The sequence below is a fragment of the Bacillus rossius genome, chromosome 1 (assembly GCF_032445375.1).
Source record: "Bacillus rossius redtenbacheri isolate Brsri chromosome 1, Brsri_v3, whole genome shotgun sequence".
In the NCBI taxonomy this organism is placed as follows: Eukaryota; Metazoa; Arthropoda; class Insecta; order Phasmatodea; family Bacillidae; genus Bacillus; species Bacillus rossius.
Genome location: NC_086330.1, coordinates 123,115,873 through 123,141,350, shown reverse-complemented (window position 1 = coordinate 123,141,350; position 25,478 = coordinate 123,115,873). Strand labels below are relative to the sequence as shown.

The window sequence follows — 25,478 nt, the reverse complement described above, 5'->3', positions numbered from 1 at the left end:
TCATCGTGTCTGTCTCTCCAAGGCCTCACTGTGAGGAAAGCCGATGAACTGGATAGCTGTGCGCTCTACAAGTCAACTTGTGTTACAACAGATTAATATTTTCTCTCTGTCTAACACCATTAAGACATATATTTAATTTAAAGGTGTGTGTATGTATGTGTCTGCGTGTGCGTCTGCGTGTGCATCTGCGAGGCTAGTGATGCAGCGGGGAGAGAGAGCAGGCAGGTGTGATTACATATGCTGATGACTGTGGCGATAAAAAGTGTGGTGGTGGAAGGGGAGGGGGAAATAACAAGGGCTTACATAATTTCAACCAATTACAACACTCCGTGGGAGGGGGTAATTACGTAAAAACCTCGCATCCTGGTCCTGGGAGGGAGGGGAGGGGAGGAGGATCCTCAAAAACAGTTTTCAAGGTCAAACTGATACCAGGCGCAAGGAGTCATTCGTGGTCAAATTGGTCCCAGACCAGCTTTGATAATCTACTAGAGTTTATGTGGCCTTTTGACGTGACGTCTAATAAATCGATGAACGCCGGCTGCATGCACAAAAAAGTGTCCCGTTACGCACATTGTTCCATTACGCTGTGTCCCGTTATGCTCATTGTTCCGTTACGCTGTGTTCCGTTACGCTGTCGGCGAGTGCAGTAATAATAGGTTATGTTACAATTGACTAAAAACTTATTGTGATTCATATAATTGATGATAGATATTGATTACAGTTTATTTATATGATAACTTGTTCATAATTATATTTAAACTTTATAGCTAAACACCAGTTTTTAAAATTAATTACAAGTCATCTACACGTTAACTGTTTCGTCAACTGTTTGTAAAGTGAAGTGAAAAGTTAATGTGGTTTTCATTGCTTATTACAAAAACATTTTCAACAATAAAGGTTAATAATTCTTGCATTTTAAAAATCTTATTACTAGTATAATTTCAAGTATTTATTCTTTTATTATTAAAATAAAAATGATTCAATTCTATTCATAAAAGTATGCAAACATTTCATCAATGTTTTGATTTGACGTTGTCACGTTAAACTATCATCCGTAAACCGACTTTACAGACAACCAATTTTTATTTTTGCAACAGCAAGTGGCAATTTAAAAAAAAATTGAGATTAATGGCTGTAGTTCAAAAGGTATCTGTCAGAAAGCAAAGAATGCTGCAATATACGGTGAGTGGTCGCCTGGGAGGATGAAAGAGTGGGAGGGGGTGCCTCGGCTAGTAGCCACAGTGAAGAGAAGCAGAAGTGAAAAACCCAGTGACAAATTTTAACTTTTTTCCCCTCCCCTTCATGCCATTCCATAGTGTTATCCTTTTCTCATCTGTCATGCCTTTTGACATTCCCTTCCCCCCCCCCCCCCCCCAAAGCCCCCTTCCCAAGTTCTGGAAGCCATGAACAATAGTAGACTAAAGTGGCTTAAATGATGCAGTTATGCGGCAAAGCGTGTAGCTTTTCAACTAATCTGTTTCAGTTATTGTTGGTTCGTATTCTTTCAGCGGCAAAATACAAGTTTGTGATTCTAATGTGACCCCCCACTTTCAGTTTAGGCATTTTTAATAAAACTCATTGCATTATTTTTGGGTGAATATGGATAATAATTACAAGGTTTGGAGTTCTGTTGTGAGCAGACATTATTTCAGTTTCATGACTATGAACTGTGGGAGCAATAACGTTATATAATTGTAGGTTCATTATTAATCAAGTAAAAATACTCTCCTGAAAATAATGTGACTCTGAATATAATGCGGCCCCAAACTTTATTATTATGAGTTATTGAAAAAAACTTAATGGAGTGGAAATTACAATACAAGTCCTTAGCACTTTAAATTATTTAAACTAGAAAATTTATTCCATATTTACTAAACCTTTTCAGCTGCCTCTTTTTTCAGTAGAATGATGTACATTGCATGTTTTGAAAGACCTAGCTGTAGTGAAAAGACAAAAATTGTGTTTTATGACTGTAGCTCAAAGCAGTTCTTCAGAAAGCAAATAATGCTGTGGTCGTCTGGCAGGGTGAAATAGGAGGGGGAGAGGTATTTTGGCAGCAGCCACTGTTGAAGCTGCTCTTGCCAGTGAGTGGCGTGCTGTGGCTGGCAGTGCCGAGTGTTGGACGAACATGGTAGCATTAGTTAGGTTAGACAAAATTAATCTAATTAATATGCACCACCACTACTTTTCCCATTCTTAATTTAAGTTAGGCTGGCTGGCAGCGTGGTGGGAAATGACGAGTCACCCTTGAAAAAACCAACATTGCTCAAAATCAAAGTGGACAGCAATGTCCAAGTCCCCACCCCTTGCTTAATAGTTCTTTCTGCCCCGACCACTTCCCTCTTCCGACTTCTCCCTCAGCCCACATTCCACATGTTATCCTCTGTTATCTGTCATGCCTATGCAAAGTTCAGGAAGCTCTGGACTATAATGGCATGCATGACCAGGGACCGTACATCTTATATCCTTAAAAAGTTCTTAATTTTTCTGTTATTTAATAAGGGCCCTTAATAGTACTTAAATTTCACTAAGAATCCTTAAAACTCCTTAATAAAGACTGATAGCTTGTAAGTAATATATAAATGAGGTTATGTGAAAGATTTAAGATAATTCAGGACAATAGGGGCTTATCTTCCCCTACTATTACTTCAGTCTGCTCTATCCCTCACCACACAGTGGTTTGAGTGCGAGCGGACTGGGAGATAGCAGCACGGAATGCTTGCAGGCGTACACGAGGCTGAGCTACGGAGATGCAGTGTTTGGGTGCGGGTCGTGCCAGCTTCTGGACCCGGCCACCAGGGTGCATCACCTGGAGCTGGAGGGCAAGTGGGAACAAGCGGCCCAGGAGTATGAACTGCTCCTGGCTAGAGGAGCCAAGGGAGCTGACAGAGGTATATTCTGTATTCAGGACCGTAGTTAGACACCAGACATTACAACTTTATGTCGTTGCATGCTTTGTATTCAATTTACTATGCATTTTCCTGGCCTGGTATCTAAATGCAAATCAAGTGTTTTAATATTGTGCAATCCTCTCAGTACAATTATTTGATGGAGCTGTAAGATAAGATTTTAAACCAGTTAAATTTAGGAGATTTTTCAGTTGAAAAGTGCACTTTTCAATAAAAAAATACTTCAAAAATTTTATTGTTAAATTTTTAATAAGGAATTAAATTAATTTTATGACCTGGTACAACCTGGGAACCACTAATTAAAGCTCAGTTTTCTTTTAAAGGGCAGGGGAAAATATTAACTTTGAAAACTGTTTGAATGAGCTACTTGTATTTGGTACTTGTGAATGCTAATGTCTAGGTCTTGCCCTGGCCTTGTGCCGGCTGGGCTCTTACCATCTGCTGAACCACGTCTGTGCCAGCGGCGATGAGAGTGAAGGTCTGACGGACTTGCGCTACGAGTGCGGCTGGAGGCTGAGGCGGTGGGACCTGGGGCCTTGTCTCGAAGACATGTACGAAGGCCACCGGTACGCTGCCCTGCAGGCGATGTCAGAGGGAGACGCGGTGTCCTCTGCCATCGCGAGGAAGTGCGCTCGTCGCTGCGCGGTGGGGGAGCTGGGGAAAGTGAGCCTGGAGAGCGTCAAGAACATCTACCCCGTGCTGTCGCAGCTGCAGGCACTGCGAGAGCTGGGAGATTTCGAAGCCGTGACCGTGGAGGGCCTGGATTGCGTCTTGCAGGCGTGGAATCAACAAGACAAGCAAAGTCCCGGGGAGTTTGAGTTCGTGGAGCCGATACTCTCCCAAAGGGCCACCGTGATCAGTTTGGCCTGCGACAGAGCGGAGGGCGATGCCAAGAACAGGCTGTTGGACATGTTTGTGGACACCCAGCTGAAGATGGCGGCCCTGGCCCGTGAGGAGAAGTGGCCGCAGACGGCTTCAGCCTGCCTGAGCTGGCTGGCGTGCGTGCCCGACAGGAGCTGGGAGCAAGTGGCCCGCATTAGGCTGGAGGAGGCACAGGTGCTGTGGCTGCGCGGGAGCACGGAGATGGCCGTGTGCATGCTCCGCAGTCTGCTCGGGCGGCTCCGGCGGGAACCGGTGGGCAGCGCCGGGCACCAGCTCCTCTTGGCCACCGCGCTCGGGATACACGGCAACTGGATGCTCCAGACCAAGTCCGAGAATCCCAAAGTTGTCATCCATCAGAACTTTGTTTCTGCGCTGGACCTTATAGAGAATCTTGAGATGACCAGTGACACGATGGCAGTGCGTCTTGAGACTTGCGCATCTCTGGCACGTTTCGCCGATTTCCAGTACCAACATCTAACCAGGTGAAGTACATGTACTAGAAGTATGTTGTCAGTTTTATTGTGGTATTTTAATCATGTGATCAATAGAAAATATTTACAAAATCTACAAAATTACATTTCTACTTAGCTGCTTGACATTTTATTATTCTTCTAAAATCTGAATCATCAACCCGATGAGTTTAAAAAATTTTTTTGTAATAGGATGAATTTTTTGGTCACCTATGTCTATGTGTTAAATTAAAAGTTAACACATAGGTGTTAGGTGTTGCCTATGTTTCACATTACAAGATGCTTTGGAATAGCTCTTAAATTAAAAACCTAAATTTGGGTCCTTACAGACATTTATGAAATTACATAATTTAAAACTTGAATAAACATTGTAAAAAGGCAAATCCAAAATTTATCTTGAGAGTATTTCAAATGTTTGTTAATACCAGTAGTATATCAGTTGTGCAATCCTGCTTACAGTCTAGGTACAGCAATACTATTCCAGAATGGATCTAGAATTTTGTTCGTGCAGTGTAGAATTGTAATCAACCTCCCTTCCCTCACCTTCTCCCATACTCTCCCCCCCCCCCCCCCCCCCACCATAATTTCCCAACAGCTGTAAATGTACCAAGGTTTTAATTTTTGCATCTGTGTTTATTATTTGTGAAATTTTTATGTTAATTTTGGTCAAACCCAGTGTACTTGAGTGTAAGTTTTATTGCACATAGAACTGTTTTTATGGAAATAATACAGCGTTCAAAGTTCTGAAAACCAAACAATAAGAAAAAAAAAGTTTTAATTGGGTTAAAATTACAATATTGAAAAATTGACAAAATACAGAAAATAATCTTACTTTTACTTTTGTTTTACCTAATCCCTATGTACATTCCAGATCCAATAAAGAGTTTGTCTGCCCAGCCTGTGCGCCGTTTAGCCCGGCACTTGGAGCAGATCCCCCCCCCCCCCCCCCTTTTTATAGATCCGTCCCCCACCATGCTTTTTTGTTCATTGGATAGTAATTCAAGTAATGATTTCACCAAATGCATTTTTTTTTTCTGTCCAGGTATCTCTCATCACCTGAGTTTGAAGCCAAACAGAAGGGAATCACAGAGTCGGTGCAGATGGCGCAAGAGCTGGCTAAAGCGCCCGGTAACAAGGCAAGCAAACAAGCTGCTGCAGTGCTGAGCAAACAGTCTGTTATTGACCGGCAGGAAATATCAAGTGTGTTACAGGAGAAAGAAATGTACCTTCTACTTGCAGCCAAGTAAGTTTCACGAACGACTTCAAAAATATTACCGGGAAATAATGATTTTTCAGCAATAGGTATATAGTAAGAATATCATCAAGAGCTTTACAAGGCTGTTTATTTATATATATTGTTTGATAATACGTACTTTCAATAGGAAAGACTGATTTAAAACATAATGTTGGACATACACCATTGCAGGTTCACACTGTATGTCGCAGAGAAAACCTAAAGAACGGACAAAGAAAAATGAACACACAATCACATAGAAAATCAGCCAAAATCAGATGATGTCAAATGTTAAATTCATAGACAGCACAGAGAATTCATTGTGGAAGGAATTGGTCAGAACAACATCACAGCAGAGACGAACACAGTGGGCTGACGATGAGACAGTTGCAAAAAGAACAGTACATGCAGACAAACGCAGTCTGTGCCCGATGACAGGAACAGATCTCAGTTCCCAAAACTTCACAACTGTTTTGTCTTTTGAAGACTTCTGTTTTCGTCTGTGTTTTAATTATTGTGTGATCAGAATATCTGTTTAATTTCATCACTGTGTTTCTCTGACACTGTGTTGTTCAATGTTTGATGTTTGTCTGTATTTACTGGGTTTTTTTTTACAACTGGCTTGTCATTGTCAGCCCACTGTGTTCGTACAGGCTGTGATATTGTTGTGACTCATTCCTTACATGGAATTCTCTGTGCTGTGTATGTATTTAACATTTGACATCTGTTGATTTTGGCTTGTTTTCTGCATGTTTGTTTATATCTTTCTTTGTGCATTCTTCAGGTTTTTGTCTATGACATACAGTTTAATTATGCAGTGGCATACTGTATGTCCAAAGTAAAGTGTTAAATTTTTATTTATATTTGACTTTCAATATTATATCTAGTGTGTTTATTAAATAAAAAAAGCAGGAATTAAATGCTTATCCACATTCTGTTAAACATAATTTGTTGTGATCAAAAGGTTGAGGATGTCATTTCTGTGTGATGCACAAGGCCATCAGTGGTCCAGAAGAGTGCCACATAATGTGTGGGTTTTGTAACTGTTTTGTCTGGTTTGCTGTGATGGTAGCAGGTTGTGCTCTTCTCTGGTTTAACTATTCTCAAGATTGAGGTTATGAAAACAGTGCATGGTTTTTGTCCTCTCTGGAACAGTTGCCAGGCCGACAAGTATCTCATACAAGTGCGTGTAGTGAACCGTAGGAGGCCGGTGCTTTGCATCGGATGAAGAGTGTAGCTGGCTCCTAGGATCTTTGCTATTTACTGTACATTACTTTGCTGAGAGCATTGAACATCTACCAGCTTCAGCAAAGCAGGTTAGGGATGGCTGTTAAACCCGTACTCTTTGTATTTCTTCCAACAGACCTCTGCTTTGCCATGGAGTTGACACTGAAGATTTATGAGCTTTCCACGGGCTGAATTGGTAACAGTGCTTGTCTAGTGGAATGGCCACGCAGCAGAGAGCTGGGGGGAGGAGGGTCGGAATGGCAAGGTGTTTTTTTTTTACGCACTGCTGCCCCCTCCACTGGAGCGAACACGGTGGTTGGGTGGCCAGACCAATAGCCTCTCACCATGGGGATCCAGGTTCTGTTGCAGGTGTAAAATATCACACAAGTAATGTTAATTACAAAGACTTGAGCAGTGCCTCTAACCCATGATATTACATTTGGTGAATAGCTGTTGAAAATATTTGTTGCACAATAACAGATGCAAGGGAGGTATCGAGGGAAAATTGTAGGAATAGCCGATAAATAAAAGCAAAGACGAAAAAAATAACATTTTTAAAAGACAAGATCCTTAAGGGAAGATCACAGAGGCTGGATGTTGGCCATACAGTGTTGCTGTTCCCAATAGTAAGGATGTGTCCTTTACCAATGCAGCCTTAACCAAATGATCTTTTAATTTTAAGGTTGCATTCAGTAAGAAACTAGCACTGAAAGATTATCAAAATTATTTTGCCACTAACACAACCTGGTGCATCAACAAAGTTCAAAGTTAATCATTTGAGAGTGATGGATAAACATAAAATGTTGTAGCAACAGTTGTTACATTTTTACTAAAAGTTAGCAACACAAACCCCTTAAAAAGCCATCAGAATGCACGAAAGGATGGGTGACTCATCCTTTTATTAAAGGCTGCATAGGCAATTTTGTAAAAGATCTTTGTAACTATTCGGAAGGTCAGCAAAAATTTCGGACGTCCTTTGAGATGCACTTTTTGAGGATCCTTTAGGACAAAGGATACTTTAAGAGGGAGCAAGTATCTACTCCGTTTTTGCTCGTGCCCTGCAGCCAGTTATTAAAGACCACTCGAGGTTGTAGGAATTCCAAGTTTCTGATAAAAGCACTTGGCTGCCAACAGGATGTCAAAAATCAAGTTAGGGTTAATTTTATGAGGGTAAAGGATAGCAAGCAAGATATTTTAAAACAAGGTTTCTAATAATATAGTATTGAAAGAGAGATCATTTCTGTGGTTGGAAATGATTGCTCTCATCCTTAAAGCTGTAGTCTCTCTTTGTTACTTATGGTATCTAACTATCTAGCATTCTTCAGATTACATTAGAACATGACGTCTGACTTTGGGTGGTCTGTGGTAGATGCTGCATCATTCTTGGGTTGGCTAGCAGTCATGACTTTAAGCAAGGAAAGATATTACTTTATTTGATTAACCTGCAAAGTTTGGGCTTAGTTATCTTATCTTAGTTTCTTCTGTTGTATGGTAGATGGCAAATGATGTATAGCGAATGTCTTTAATCCAGCATTCGTAGATTCGGCACATTCTGTAATCCGGTACCAATCGAGCCACTCATGTACATATTTTATTGGGTGAAATCTGGCTGTTGACCTTGCCTACCAGGTTTTATTACCATGCTGCCCACGTTTTTAGTTTGCTCCGAGTTTATCGTTACTGTCGGTTTTTACATCAGTACAGTTTTTCTTGATTTTTTATGGATTATATTTCACATTTCTCATTTCTCATTTGGTATTCCCATTAAAACTATGTAGACTTTCAATAAAACATAAAAATTGTTAATTCGTAGGGACAAAATTATAGGGTGAGTTACGATAAAACCGAAATAACACCGCAATGCATGTCATTACAACATAAACACCGGAATGCAAGTTAATACACCATTTCACATGGAACTGTATAACTAAAAACATTAAATCAGTTTGCAATATGCATCATCATTTTCTGAAATAAGAATTAAGAAATATTTTAGTTTCATATTTGTTGAATAGTACACTATTTTCATCAGTGTATAAAAATTAAACAATATCATCGAAATCTCTTTTTCAAAAAAATGAAACTGACCTAAAAATTAAACTATAAAATCTTGTCCCTACTAATCTGGTATGGCAGTGGCCCTGGACACGCTGGAGTAAAGACCTTTTACCTTTGTTTGACTGTTCTGAAGTGCTTGTGCTGGGTGGTGTGTTGCAGGCACTACTGTCTCAGCTTGGAGTACGGGGACAAGTACAATCTGCTCGTGTTCCGCATTGCCTCCCTGTGGCTCCAGAACTCGGAGAATGCTGAGGTGGTTAGCACTCTGAGTAAAAGACTGCCTCACATTCCCAGCTACAAGTTTCTTTTGCTGCTGCCTCAGCTGGCAGCACGCCTCAGCGATGATATCAACAACCCCTTTGTTTCTTCAGTTCACAGTGTGCTAGGTACGTCATGTGTCCGTGTAAACTTTTTCTTTTTCACTATATTTTTCTTCCGTTGTGAAAAATATAGATTTTATTTTATTGAAATGAGCTCAGTTCACTTGTGTTACTTAAGAGTGCAAAAATTCATTTTGGGTCTGGAGAAATGAAACTTACGGTTTGTTCTCTTACGCCAAGTTGGTTTTTTTCATTTTCTTGTATACCTATTTATTCTGATAGCTCTCTTGAATTTGTTGATGGATCACAAGATTTTACCTGGTATTTAAAAAACATTATTTCCAAACTGTGAAAGATAGTGGAAGTGATCAAAATTTATGAGCAGTTGTGTAACTTTTTACTGCTAATACATAATATTTACTAAATATCTATTGGGAAATTTTGAGACAAATTATAAAATTCAAAAGAGTTATTGTGTTTTTAACAGGAAAAGCCCCCAAAGAATGGTAATGACTAGGTCTGTGCGAAACTTTGACAAAAAGAATCAATCAAAGCTCTTTTTAATATGACTTGGCCAGGAAATTTGCTATTCATTTTATTTTATTTTGTGATGCAGAGCTTTGCATCTGATGTGAAGATTCACATTTGTTGTTCATAAAAATATATAGTTCTTTTTGTGTTGTATATGTTTTGCTTGAATAAGGTTGGTTACTTAAAATATCAAGAGAAGGTTCTCCCTTTGATTTTACGAATGCTCAATATTAATATTATACATGGTTATTTTATAGTTTTATAGAATGATATTATATGTAGCACCCAATTGGTTAATCACAATCAGTTCAAATATTAAAAATGTTTAACAATTATTTTTTTTTTACTTTCCTGTATTTTATAAAATAAGTATAATACTGATTTCCCGAGAACAATATTTGCAATTCAATTTGACTTCACATATATTTTAAACATTCAATTTGACATTCACTTCGCATCAAAAAACTAGTATATTTGCACAGACGTAGTAACGGCAAGAAAATGAAATAACCAACGTTACTTGTGAGATTGAACCTAAACTAAGCATTCTTAAGAACACTTAAATTATAACAAATGCTTTAACATATTATGATATAGTTATGGATTTGCTCATTATTTTATTGTGTTCATTTTATCCCCACCGAGGAACAACAATTCCTCAACATGATTATATCCCAGAGTCTTTACTCACAGCAAGTTATGTACTTAGGTGACCCTCAGTTCAGGAATCAACAACTACTTTTGTGTACTTTATGATGTTTAAATTACATTATTTAATACCTAGTGTGCTTGGGACTTTGTTCACATCGACAGAATAATTCACACAGTTTATTTGGATAGGAAAGTAGGACAGTTATTATTTATTCCATGTTCACTTCAGTACAACATGAGATAAAATATTTTAAAATAATGCATTTATTAGCACACAAACATGCAGTATATGTAAAAATAGGATGCAATGAAGTTATAACTCTATTTTAGTATTTTGTAATGCTTTATGGAAGTATAATTAATTGTATCTTTGGAACTGTTTGAGATATCACAGTAAAATAAAGACTTAATTAATCCTGATGGTACTGTCTAAAATGTGTTGAATTTCAATTCAATAACATACACAATTTTTTTGAGTAAAATCATTTTGTACAAGCAGACAGACAGGCAAAAATTTTCTTGAAGTTAAATTGGTTTTAGGTATCTTTTGATAGGAAATATATTTAATACTGGTACCTTTATTCATCTTGACTTCTAGATTTGTTGACACATCACTAATTCCAAGTATCTTTATATCATTATGTTTTGTCTCACACGCCGCATTGATTATTTCAGTTTCTTGTCATTATTGTTGAGGCCTTTTCCTGCAACTTTATCATGATACAGTAGACGCAACATAATTCCGAGCCTGGGTGACGGTTAGAAAATCAATGTGTGTATGTGAGTCACGACATTGGAGAAGGCAGACGTGGCGCGGCATCGAGTGATAATGCGTAACTTGATAACAGGGGCTACACGCTACTGCACAGAGTGAAAACTTAGTCCTTCGGTGAAATCCGACGAATACGTTCGTTAACACATTCGTGGTACTTACTAAACGTTTTCGTTTACAGTTTGGATCTGAGGTTTGTGTGCATGTAGTGTATCACTTTTGTTCAGAGCCAGTGTTGCATATGTAGTGCAGTACTTAAGTAAAGTACAACTTTATATATAAAATGTCTCCAGTGTTGTCAAAAGTTAAGAGTAAAAAACTGCATTCGCAGGCGCGGGAAATCGTCTAACGTTCTGCAGTTTATGGAAAATGAAGCATGATTGCAGGAACCCTCCATTTCACTAGAGAAAGCACAACTGAGAACAGCTAAGGCGATGGGTGTGTCTCGCACGACTGTACAAACATTTAAAAGGGAGGCTAAGAGGAATGAAGCTGGTGAAGGAACATCTTTCGAGACGCCCAACAAGAAGCGAAAGAAAACATGTAAACACAAACTTGACACCTTTGATGAAGCTGTGGTACGACGTACTGTGTACAATTTTTACTTACTTGAAAAACGTGTGCCGACTGTCGAAACTGTACGACGTAAACTAAAGAATGACATAAATTACCAAGGTAGCAATATAACCTTAAGGACGACTTTGAAGAAGCTAGGATTCAGGTGGCAGAAAACCAAATCGCAGCGCTTACTTTTAATAGAAAAATCAGATATTCGGAAAAAACGTATAGAATATCTCAAGAGTATGCATCAATATAGAAACGATGAACGCACAATTATATACAGGATGAGTCGTACATATTGTCATTTCATGTAAAAAATAAAATGTGGAATGACATGTCCTCAAATGGTTTACTAGTGCCTGTCGCGAAGGGTCAAAGATTAATAATGATTCACGCAGGTGGCGAAAAAGGTTTTATCCTAAATGCTTTTGCAATGTGGAAGTCGCACCAGGCAACATGGGATTATCACAAAAACATGAATAAAGATAATTATGAAAAATGGCTCACCAAACAATTAATACCAAATCTTCCACCAAACAGTGTGTTGTGATAGATAATGCTCCCTATCACAATGTAAAAATAAATAAAACGCCTACCTCCAGCTCGACAAAATTGGAAATGCAGCAGTGGTTAAGTAAGGAGAATATTTCCTTTACTAGCGACATGCTCAAACCAAACTTGTATAACCTCATAAAGAAGCACAAACCTTCGCAAGTGCAGTACCTACTCGGCAGACAGACTATTGGTAAATAGTGGCCACACATTACTTCGTCTGCCCCTTATCATCCGGATTTGAATCCGATAGAAGGCATATGGGCTAAAGTTAAAGGAGAAGTCGCTTCAAGAAATGGTACTTGCAATTTGGCAAATGTAAAAAAACTTTGCAAGGAGATATTTAACCGAATGGGTCCAGATGATTGGATACCTATTTGCAATCACGTCAAGACACTCGAGAACGAATACTGGGATAAGGATGTGCGTTTTGACATTGAAATTGATAAAGTGATTGTTCAGTTAGGTGATGCAAACAGTGGCAGCAGTGACGTTTACACATCAAACTCTTCGGATGGAACAGTCAGTGGCGTTGAAGAACTGAGGTAGTGCTTGGAACGTCAGTGGTAAGTGGTCAATGTTTTCTGCTTTTCTCTACCTGCTGTGAAAGGTCGCCGTATCTGCTTATACCCCCTCCTCATCCACCCGACCCCCCACACGTGTTGCAGTCCCTACTCCTCATGTGTGACGTAGCTCAAGCTCGGAGTTATATTGCGCCTAGTGTAATTCCTTTGCATGTTATGTTTCATCTTTATCAGATTCTAATCACTTCTTATCATTTTAATAAGGTATTTGCTAAAGATAAATGATGGTTAAAATACATGCAAATATTTAATAAATTCCTAGTTAATCCAGGGATTTTTATTTACTTTTAACTTTTTGTCCACCTACAGCATACGTCTCACCAAACTAAGTCCTTGTCTTCCTTAAAAAGTCTTCATGATAGCCCTCTTGCAGTTATTCATAATGCAATAAACACCAAATACAGGAAAACGTTTTTTAAAAGGAAAATATGACCATAGGAGCAAGGAAATTGGTCTTTAGAATATTAAGAGAATGAAATATTATTAAAAGTATGCACTTACAATTATATGCATGTTGAAATTAAAGTACATATATAATCTTGAAAAGGACAAAATTACCAATAACCGAGTTACTGTGGGGTGGCTCATAGAGTGTGTTTGGTTTTTATCAGCGTTGTTGTAATCATTACATCTGTGGGACATTTTCTGTTGTAGAAATGTGTGACATTTGTTTGCCAACAGAGAGGTGTGCAGTAGATCATCCCCACCACACGTTGCCAGTTCTACTTGCAATCTCCAACTTGTACCTTGACCAAAAATACCATGATGCTGATGGTGCCAAACCTACTGTGAGCAGGAACAAAGAGGTAAGTAACTCTCTGGGACTTACTGGAACCCTGCTGAACCCAAGAGTAACTTCCCTTTGGGCCATCATGTACAATTTACACTGTAATTCCTTGTCACACTTTGTCAGTTGCAAAAATCTTACAGGAGACCAATTTGGATGAAATACTTTTGCAGTGAAAAGCTAATGAAGTTCTAATTGTGCTGTGGTTTTCCCTAGCCTCGAGTACTGGGAGCGCAGCTTTTAGTGCAACGTCTCGGTGGTGTGCCGAACATTGCTCCGATCCTGGAGCAGATGAGGAAACTATCCGAGGCACTGGTCAGCTTGGCGTATCACATGGTTCCAAAAACTTCTGGTGGTAAGTTTGCTGTAGTGTTTGCACCTTAAGCATACATTAGGGGGCAATGCTGACTTGTCAGCTGACCAGACCATCAAATGGAATAAATAACGTTCATAGCTGCAGTGTTTCGAGTACATCATAATCCAGGTAATACCTGTGCATACCTTCCAACTTTTACGGATTGTCCGTAAATATTAACAGATAGAGGCGTTTTACGGTTTTACAGAGCCTAGATTTTTTTTTTACGGATTTCAAAACGTTTTTAATAAATTTAGAAATTTGCTGAACGGGTAATTTAAAGTTTGTAAAGACGAGGTCTGTATGAGAGAGACAACAAGCATGGACGTGGATACCAAACAAAAAGGGCATCTTTGTTCTTGACATCGTAGTTCTCATTGGCTCTTTCCGATAAATCAAAAATTAAGTTACTTGTCCGTTTGGAAAACAAGCACCACTCAGCTCTAGTTTTCAAACATGGTGGAACGTAGCAAGCGGTAAATAATTGCGTAGAAGTATTCCGAAAAGTTTTAATTGGACGAGTAATTAAATATATTTTACTAGTTTCACAGTGTTTTCCATCTATTTATATTATTTTTTTTAGTCCATCTGACCATACAGACATTTGCACAAATGGTATAGGACACGTCAAGAAATATAAGAACAACAAAAACTAGGAAGTCACGCAACAATTTTAATAAATGTGCTCGAAAGCAAAGAGAAACATGTGTTTTACAGCTCAGTAAGGAAATATTTCATTACTGCATGTGATTACATGATTAATAAGTTTCCTTTTAAGAGTGAAGTTTTAAAACATGCAGAAATGGCACGATTGAAGGGATTTGAAAATGGACAATTTTCCTCTGTGCATTACTTTGTGAAATTGTTCCCCATTATCTTACCTGTGAAAAAAGAGGAAACTATTGATTTGGCAATAGATGAACTTAAACAATTTACAAATGTGCCGATTGATGACATTTCGGCTGTTTGGATAAAGATGTGTCGATTGATGTGAAATGGGCAGAGTTATCACATACACAAGGATTTGAGGGGGTTTGTTAATATGACAGAATATCAAGGGTAATGCTTTCCATTTTCAAGTATACCACACAGTAATGCGGAATGCAAACATATTTTTAGCTTGGTAAAAAAAAAACAGAATTTATGTCATTTATGTCAAGAGAAACACTCCAGTCAATCTCTGTTCTCAAATGCAAGAGGTCTGGACATGTTATCAGCAAAATTTCAGCAGTGTTTTCTTGCAAGCAGCAAAAAAGGCCACTTCATCATCATTACATATGAAACAGAACACTACAGATTAATTTTTTTTACACATAAAATTCATGAATCATTTATCTATCAGTCCAACATTTTTTTTTAAGGTAAGACCACCTTCATGTTTTGTTTATTGTTCTCAGTGTAAGTTTTTGTGTATATGTTAACATTGTTGTGCTAATTTTTTTAAATATTATTACAACAGCACTAGAAAATATCTTTTTAGAGTAGTTTTGCATAAGATTTTGTTGGGTCGAATATAGGGTTATGGGAAAGTCGAGAAATTGATATTGGTTACCAGTACTTAGTAACTGCAGCACATGATTTACGCCAAATTTTATAAATTCTAGAAGTTTTACTGATGGGAGTTTCAAAAAGTTGGCAGGTATGCCTATGTGAGCATATTATATATGTAATTGTAAAACTATAATGAGAAATGTATTATTTTTATAGCAAAAAGCTTTCCTGTGCCAGAAACACTGAAGAAGATAAGAAACTTTGACCATGTGTTAGTACCATCTATCTTGCTGCCAGTGAAGAAGAATGGATGTTACGAAGATATCACAGGTGCGTATTGAGTTGTGGTTGTGTAATTTTAAACTTAGTCATTATTTGTGCATTTGTTATGTCATTTTCTTAATCAAGCTGCTTACTTTTTTTCTCACACTTGTGTTATGTTATCGCTCAAAACAATAGATATGCTAAAAGTTATTTAAGAATAAATGTAAATAATGGCTTGTTGTGTAAATTTAAATAATGGCTAAGTGGCAAGCTGTTTGTTAAAAAAAAAAATATGTTTTAGAGTCTCTCTCACAAAAGTGTGCATTTAACCTCTACAAGTGAGAAGTAGCAGTGTAAGTAAACTATGTCTCGATTAAGATATAGTGATACCTGCTAAACACACAGAGAAATGTTAATCTCGTCAGTGACTCAAAGTAATAATCACGTTATCGGAAATTGGGCGCCATTGCAGACCCTTGAAATTATTTAGTATTAACATAATTACTTTAATCAGAAGGAAATGAAGTTAACATATTTAGTTCAGAAAACAACTGATTTATGATTTTATATTTCAGTCTGCACAGAACTAGACATTATTGTATGCAAAAGAAAATTTAGTTATAAATTACTTATTTAAAATATGGGATTATAAATTGGTTAAATATAGCTAACATTCAAATTCTAAACTATTGTAGTAGTGCAATTGATTAGACAGTTACGTATACAAGAGTGTTGAAAACTTTACGTTAAATATCAGTTAAGAGTCTACAAAATCTTCTACTTCAAACACTTGAATATCAACATTCCAAAAATTACTCTGCTTAGCAAAGTCAATAAAGACGTTATTCAATAATAACGTTACAAGAATAGTTAATTCCGGTATCCTCTGAGTATATGGGAAAAAATGCAAGGTTGAATCAAAGCACTTAAATAGGCTCTAAAACAAATGATAATCTATTATGAAGAATTAAAACAGAAACTAAAATAATACTTCATGTGAATGTTAACTAATGAACTCACTACTTAAAATTACACACAACACATTATAACTAGTGGTGCACCGATATGACTTTACCGATTACCGATTCGATTACCGATTATGAGAGCAATAATCGGCAGATACCGATTCAGTTACCGATTGTATAAACAAATTTTTTTAAGTGTAATAATGCACACAAAAATTTTTATTCCCATGTGAATTTAATAACAAGATTAGGTAAAATTGAGAATACAGTTATAACAACAGTATAAAAATATATAAAATACACTATTAAGTCATTGCAAAGTGTAAATTAAATTAACTTCTATTTATATTTGTTATTGTAAACAACTTGAACTACAGTTTAATAATTGTTATTTACAGTGGGTAAGTTTTTGTTGCGGAAAACTAGCATTATTATCGACTATCACATAAGGTTGCATCGAGAAATTACCGGTTAACAATGTAAACATGTTGCTATATTTTGTTCACTTGAGTTTATAGAAAAATGTTTCCACACTTCACTTTTTTCTCCCTAGTCGCCATCTCACTAAAATTATATAAAAATGACCCAAAACCAATTCTAGCACACGTGATTTTATTAATGTTGACTGAATGTATAAAATTATAAATACTTTTTCACTTTTCACGTCACATACAAATAACACAACAACGGATAATGTTACCAAAGACGCCCATAACGAGTTTGTAAAACACAGTGATAAACTCTGAAATGTATCGGGACCACGATTTTGAACCGCTACTACGACTCGAAAAGATCGATTCTCATAGAATTCACTGCAACTGCTTGTGGTATTTTGTTTGCGTGCCATCTATTTTACGTCTCTGGCTATAGGTAATGTACAAGGCCACTAAACAAAAGACAGAACAAAAGACAAAACGTAAATAAACGTATAGGAAAAATGTATTTTTTATTGTTCGAGGCAATGAGATTTATTAAACTTAACGAAATATCTGTAATCTTGATATGACGGAGTTAGATGAATTTTTTAATATATACGAATATTACCGTATTTCGTCCTAAAATGTGTAACAAAATATTACACGGTAAAAACCTACTTAATTACGCCGGGACGTAGATAATCGGCAAAGTAATCGTTAAGATAGTCGCCGATTACGATTAATCGGTAAGTACCCATAATCGCTGATTACGATTCATCGGTATCCGCATCGGTGCACCACTAATTATAACCCTACACAAATAGCAATATAACAAAATATACCTTATTTGCATACCACATTTACAATCAGGGTTCAGCATATTTCCTACATTAAGAAATAATAGTTCTCTTCTAGCGTTGACTGTGATATGGGTCCTTCCCCACACCACCACGGTGATAGGATTGGAATCCGCCGAAGGGCACGATGACTCTCGGAGTGCCGAAACCTTTCTACAGCAGCGATAGACCACTCCGGCTCCAGAACTCTGTTCTGAGGCTGTCGACAATTCACCGAAGTAACACCGTCCTCCAATTGTTTACTAGTCAAAGTCAGTTCTTAAATCTTATAGCAAACCCATAACAGCTGTGTTTCAACGTGGTCCGTATTGATCTTGAAATTTCAAATATTACACGAAACCAGTAGTCATGTTTGTGAAAATATAGTTCATGTAACTGGTTAACACTTCCAGTGCAGTTAATGGAGACTACTCACAACGGTTCTGATTGACTTCAGTTAAAATAGTTCACTTATTGTGACCCAAAGTTCATTTTCCCACATATATTCTTGCACGTACACAAATAAATATAACTTCCAGAAACACACAATGCTTAATTATAATTTCTGTCTCTTCATAGACAGTTGTTTCTTAGTAGTTCAATTGTATATATGGTTGTAGTGACGTTCGTTCACGACAAAACGCTTCCGCTTATGTCAAATGCTAAACCAAGACCCTCTGTTCGAAACCAAAAGCTTTAAGTCCGTAGTTTTTTTTTTTTTCATGCTAATAAAATCCTAACATAACAATGCTAATACAGTAATACATTACACTACCAAGAATTATCATTTTGCAAAGACAAAATACCTTACGAGTAAAATATGTAAATACTATGATTGTAGTTAAATAAAAAATAAAAATTAAAAAATTTTTCTGTGTAGAGATTTCTCCACAATGTTAAGATTATTGTAAACGGTATCTGGTGTATTTGTAACTAATTGAATTGTTTTAATAGGATGTCTATATTTGCTATCAATCAGCAATTTTAATTTTAAATATTTTTTTTGACATATGTCATTGCTGGTTACACTGTATGTCATAAATAAACCTCAAAAATGGACAAAAAAATGAATATGCAAATACGCACAAGGAAAAAAAGGCAAAAATCAGCCAATGTCAAAATTTAAATGCATAGACTGTACACAGAATTCTGTGGAAGGAATTAGTCAGGAAAAAATTTTCACAGCACAGAAAAGCACACTGAGCTGACGATGACGTACAATTATAACAGTAATATTAAATTAAGTCAAAAACCAAACTTGGACAACACAAGTGACAAACAGATGAACCAAATGATGATTACTGATGGGTTGGTCCGTTCTCGGTTTCGCTGGTTCTCAGCACATTAACCGGCACTGGAAAGAGGGAATATAATTGACCCCTGCAACAAGGAAAGCTTAACAGCTAAACCTTTCCTTATGAAAGTATAGTATACTTCCATAAATACTCATAAAACGCTGTTGTAGAGGGACTAGTAACACATACATCTTTCTAAATTCACGTTAAGCCCCGTGTGACAAGTGTATTTAAAAGTTTGTAAAAGTTTGAAAATTGCTGGCAGGGCAGCAACAGTCTCCCTCCTTCACACCCTTGGCCTAGCCTGCCCAGGCGTGTCCATGGTGGCGACAGGGCGGGAAAACCAGGAAAACCGGGAATAGTCAGGGAATTTTACTAGCCTGGAAAGGTCAGGGAATAGTCAGGGAAAAAAATTGTATTCACCAAAAAATATTTTTTTACAAAAAGGCTAATTTACTTTTGCCTTAAGAGGCCACTCCAGTGTTTCAGGGGCACTACGCAACCCGCGTTAACCTCATAAGATTCAATGCTATTTTCATTTTGCTTATAACTTAATAACTATTATAGATTTCGAAACGATGCTTGCTTGATATGTAAGACAACAATGCTCTTATCAGAGCCCCTTTCTTCAAAAATGTGCATAAATTATGGTTCAAACCTAGACAATACACTTATGCATATTAGTAAAGATTAGAATAAAACCATAATTTATGCACGTTTTTGAAGAAAGGGGCTTTGATAAGAGCATCATTGTCTTACATATCAAGCAAGCATAATTTCGAAATCTATATTAGTTAATTAGTTATAAGCAAAATGAAAATAGCATTGAATCTAATGAGGTTAACGCGGGTTGCGTAGTGCCCCTGAAACACTGGAGTGGCCTCTTAAGCCATGAAAGCAACAAAAAGGCAGAAGTAATTTGTCAACTTGACTTTGACAAGGGGCAAGGGTTTCGAAGGATCCTTTGGCCTGTGTTAGTAAAGATGGAGGGGGGAAGGGGTGTTTGTGGTCGCCCGAGCAAGCACACTTGCCGCGCGCAGCCGAAGTCAGTGTCTGTTGTTTGAGAAGTGAGAACACACGCACAAAGGAGGAGTAGAATTTATTATCAGTCCAGCACGGTATAGCGAATGTCACATTTTTTTAACGTTTCCGTGCCAACGAATCAAAAGCGAAGAATAATTTTCGTGGTAAGTATTTGGGTTTCTTTTGTTTGGTTATTTTGCATGTTTATAACAGTCTTCCCTGACGGACGCAAGTGTGAGCTGGCAGGGATGCAGATCTGTTGTGTTTACAGTTTAACTGTTTCATGTTTCAATATATATCAGTTAAGAACTTCATAAACATTTATAATTTTTCTTGGCTCTCAGTTTCCATGACAGTGGTATTTATATGATGCGATTGGATGGAAGTCACGTATACGTGTAATTTTAGTGACTCGTGTATCGGTGTGTAGAGTTCTGCGAATATTCAAAATTTCCAATTCAAATTCCTAGCACGCTGTGCGTTAAATGCATTTTCAGCGACATCCCACGGTAAAAGTAGCTGTTTCTTTATTTTATATTAACTATATTTCGGTGGTCAGATGACTTGGGAATGAATTAATATTGCAAAACGATATGTACAAAGTTTCGTTGCTGTAAAAATTACCGATTTAATAAGCCTAGCACGCCGCCTCGTAATTTACTGTGCGTTAAGTGCATTGTTAGCGACATCCCACGGTAAAAGTAGCTGTTTCTTTATATTATATTAACTATATTTCGGCGGTCAGATGACTTGGGAATGAATTAATATTGCAAAAAGATATGTAAGAAGTTTCGTTGCTGTAAAAAATACTGTTTTAAAAAATGTACGGTAGCACGTCGTCTCTTAATTTACTGTTAAGTGCATTTTCAGTAAAACTTTTAATTTCTCGTTGCCAACTCAACATACGTTGTGATTATCTATTTCTTTTAACGCAACCAAACTTGGTCCCTTTTTTTATGCGTGTGACATGGACAAGGGAAGGAAAATAGACCTTGCTTTGTTTTCACGAATGCTTCCCATCCCATCTTTCCTCTCTTGCGCCCTCAACACACTCGTTCCTTGTCTTCCTACCTCACCCCTCCTGTATTTCCATTCTCGTCCCTTCTCGTGTATCTTATCTCGTTATTGCTGCCACTACACCCTACCACTTCACTCCAGCTGCTCGGTGTCCGGTAGAGAAGTACAGTCGTTCAGCCCATGATTTTTTTTTCATTTGCTACATCGTGGAATGTAAGCTGAATAAAGATCCGTGGACATTAAGGGCAGAGTGATTTAATAAAATTATTTACAAGTATATCAGCATCCCCACATTGTATACATATGTTACATAATTGACAGGTGCCTCTAAATGTTAGTGCAATATTATTCAAAAATTCTTTTCCCATCTGAATTTTCTTCAAAATTAATGGTGCTCACTGTACACACAGACACACACACACACACACACACACATACACACACGCACACACACACATACATACATACATATATATATATATATATATATATATATATATATATAAATTTATTGGATATGAAGTACTGGAATTCAGTAAATGGGCACTAAGCATTGCACTCTTTTTTCAGGACGTGAAGCATGCCGAACAAACGCACAAGGTTCCAAAAAGACTGGCTCAATGATGAAAAATTTGCCTGGTTATATGAAGATGATAAGGATCCATTCCGTGCTGGATGTTCACTATGTCGGTACACCTTTTCTCTCAGCAACATGGGTAGGCGTGCGATTACAAGCCATCTTGCCAGCAGTAAGCACATGAAGGCAGCTTCCAGTGGACACTCAACAGTGTCCCTAACCAGGTATTTTTCTCCACATGTTGAAGCGACTCCTACATCAACAAGTTTTGTTGGAGCAACTGCTGCGTCAGCAAGTGGTGTTAAAGCAACTTCTGCATTAGCAAGTGTGCTTACAAGTAGTTCCGGCATAAATTTACCCAGCACTTCATCGAGCACTATTCTTCCCCAGTTGTGCACAAGCAGTGAAAATATTAAAGTCTCAGTTGCTCTACCTGCTGTTTCATCAGTGCAAGTCAGTTCTAATCACAGTCGTGCACTTAAAAGTTTTGTGTTGGGTGAGAGTATTACAAAGGCAGAAGTTTTGTGGTGCCTACAAAGTGTCATGACTCACAAGTCATTAAGGTCTGCTGCCAAAGATGTTTCTTTGTTTCCAATAATGTTTCACGACAGTGACATTGCAGCAAAAATGCAAATGCAGCGTGATAAGATGGCATACGTAATCCTTCATGGATTAGAACCATATTTCAGAAACATGCTCCTTGAAACACTCCATGCATGCAAGAATGTAGTTATTGGATTTGATGAGTCCTTGAATAAGGTGTCTCAGAAACAACAAATGGATATCACCATTCGTTTCTGGGATTCTTAGAAGAATGAAGTATGTGCTCGCTATTTAACTTCAGCTTTTCTAGGTCACGCAAAATCTTCAGATCTGCTGAATGCTTTTGTTAAATCTCTCTCATCGCTCAACATTGACTTGTTAAAAATCATTCAAGTCTCAATGGATGGACCCAATGTCAATTTCAGGTTTTTGCAAGATTTAAGAAAGGATTTAAAGAAAGATGACCTTAGTCCTGTTCTTCTTGACATTGGAAGTTGTGGACTTCACACAATGCATTGTGCATTTAAGGCAGGCATTAAAGAAACGGGGTGGGATATTATTGCCTTTTTGAGATCCTTGTACTATCTTTTCAAAGATACTTCTTCTCGGCGGGCAATATACACAAGACTTTCATCATCCACAGTGTTTCCCATGAAGTTTTGTGAAGTTAGGTGGCTCGAAAGCAGCAAGATTGCACAGAGGGCGATTGACATTCTACCGCACATCTCTAAGTTTGTAAGTGGTGTCGAAAAAGAAAAAATTGCCCCTAAATCGCATAGCTATACAATAGTTTGTAAGGCAGTACGTGACTCATTACTGCCTGCTAAGCTAGCATTTTTCCGCACAGTGGCATCAGATCTAGAGTCTTTCATGAAAGAATTTCAAACTGATGTGCCTATGGCACCTTTCCTATATTCTGCTCTCACACTGATTCTGCATAATATCTTGGATCGTATTGTGAAACCTGATGTTCTTACAAAGTGTTCAGTTGTTTCGCTTGACTTGGATAATAAGGAAAACCTACTTACTGCTAAACAAGTTAAGATAGGTTATGCAACCCAAAAGGAATTGGGGAAGAGCACATTAGCTGAAATATATATTTTGACTTTTTGTGAGGACTGTAGGAAGGGCCTGATAAAAGTAGCAAAAAAATTGACAGAACGGTCACCTCTGAAATTTTCTGTTTGCAGCTCAAAACCTGGTGTGAATAATGAAATGAAGGAGTTTTGTAGGGTGAATGAAAGAGTGGATCACTTCTGGTGGAAAATATTTGATATGGAAAAATGCAGAATATAACAGAAGTAATGAAGATGGTTATGATACTGTCTCACGGAAATGCGCAGGTGGAACGAGGATTTTCTGTAAATGAAGACTGCATAATAGAAAATATGAGAGAGCAGACATTGGTAGCAAGGCAAACAACATATGATGCTGTTAGTTCATTTGGTGGTGTTGCAAATGTCCCAATAACGAAATCCCTCATCCATGCAGCTCGCAATGCCCGGGCAAGATTTCAGGAAGACAAAGAAAGACGTCGCAAAGAGGACAAATTAGAGAAAGAAGAAGCAGATAGAAGGAGACATGCAGCACAAGAGGTCAAGGAACTAAAGGCTAAAAAGTTAAAACTGATGGAAGATGCCCAAAGAGAAATTGGAATGATTGAAGACAGAATTGAACAAATTTCCAAGACGTAATTGATACTGATATTGTTGTGTGGTTTTTAATATTTTAAATGTTAAATGTCTCTGTACATTTATTTTTGTGTGTGTCAAATGTTTTTGTCCTGGAGCAGGGAAATTTAAGTGAAAAATGGTGGTTTAAAACTTGTATGTGGTATAAAACTTGTGAACTTTTTGTGTCTGAAATCCACAAGTTAATTGATGTTTTTATTTATATAACTTTTTTTTCCACAGTGTGGTTGTAATTTTAACATTCCGGTGTTGTTGTTTTGTAAATATATTTTGCATTTTTTATGATCTATGAATTATTCCTACAATGAAGTTTGTACATTTAATTTCCACATTATGGCCATTACTTTAGTATGCCATAGAAGTCATAATATAAAAAATTCTTTTCCAATCCTGCCCAGTTGAGGTATTGCAGTAATTTAATTTTTAGGTAACTTGTATAGGTATTGAGTAGCCGTGAAAGCACACACAACCACTAATTGTAATTTATTTCAAGCAAGCATAAAATGTGTTTTTTTTTTTTTTTCAAATCTATTTGTGTCAGGGAAAACCTTACATTCAGGTGGGAAAAGTTAGGGAAATTAATTTATACCATTCTGTAGCCACCCTGGTGTCCAAACTAAACAAGAGTTCTTTGTGATAAGATCCCGACCCATTTTTGTCCATCTTTTCAATTGGAGACGGGGATGATCATTACAACTGAAAGTAGACTATAGAAAAATAACACAGGCTCAATGTTCTTTTAAAAATCTTAACTTAAAAATTAACTACCTTCAGGGGCAAAAATCTGTAGGATTCAGTAGGGGGCCCACGCGGCCCAACAGTTTTGCAAGCGAGGTTAAATGACACAAGTAATTTCTGGATAGGATGCTTGTATGTTATATTCTGTCCATATTTTTGCCTACATTGCAATAAGCAGAAAACTTTAAAAATACAGAAAGTTTTCCATAAAACATAGATTTGACATCAAACATGTTTCACAGTCATGCTTTTGCAAGCGGAAGCAGGCTCCCTCGGTGAGAGGTTTCTTAATTTCATGGGAGGGGGGGGGGTGGGTGGGTATGTCCCTCTGGCCACTCCCCAGATATACACCCATGACTACCATGTTTGATAGTTGGCTACTACTTATGAACTGTAGGTATCTCCTACCACTTTTACAGCCATCCTACATCACTTTTACTATAAAAAAAATTAAAAAAAATCAAGTGTGTATATCCTCTTTTAATAAACCCTTATTATATTGAAGTTACATTCTTGCCCAATATACATGGTTCCCACTCCTTTTAGCTAAAAAAATTCAAGCACTTATCGAGCACATTCAAGGACTTTTTCAAAAATTTCAAGGACCCAAATATTATGAAAATTTTAGTACGTATATTTTGAACACGTGCAGAATTTTTTTTTCTCTGTCTATTACTTACAAACAGAAAGATAAAAGCTTATCTGAGGAACAAAAACATTTCAAACTGG

General features: G+C 37.3%; 1 protein-coding gene across 3 annotated transcripts in view; it reads left to right on the top strand.

Annotated features, from left to right (window-relative positions):
• The window catches only part of LOC134544482 (serine-protein kinase ATM), a 207,318-nt gene that overhangs the window by 155,320 nt on the left and 26,520 nt on the right, over window positions 1–25,478 (top strand). For all 3 annotated transcript variants that reach the window (XM_063388481.1, XM_063388480.1, XM_063388482.1), the window contains exons 34-40: window positions 2,726–2,891; window positions 3,310–4,273; window positions 5,304–5,504; window positions 8,940–9,166; window positions 13,433–13,557; window positions 13,755–13,893; window positions 15,601–15,714. In XM_063388481.1, the coding sequence (XP_063244551.1) occupies window positions 2,726–2,891; window positions 3,310–4,273; window positions 5,304–5,504; window positions 8,940–9,166; window positions 13,433–13,557; window positions 13,755–13,893; window positions 15,601–15,714 (1,936 nt within the window). The remainder of the gene's footprint in view (window positions 1–2,725; window positions 2,892–3,309; window positions 4,274–5,303; window positions 5,505–8,939; window positions 9,167–13,432; window positions 13,558–13,754; window positions 13,894–15,600; window positions 15,715–25,478) is intronic.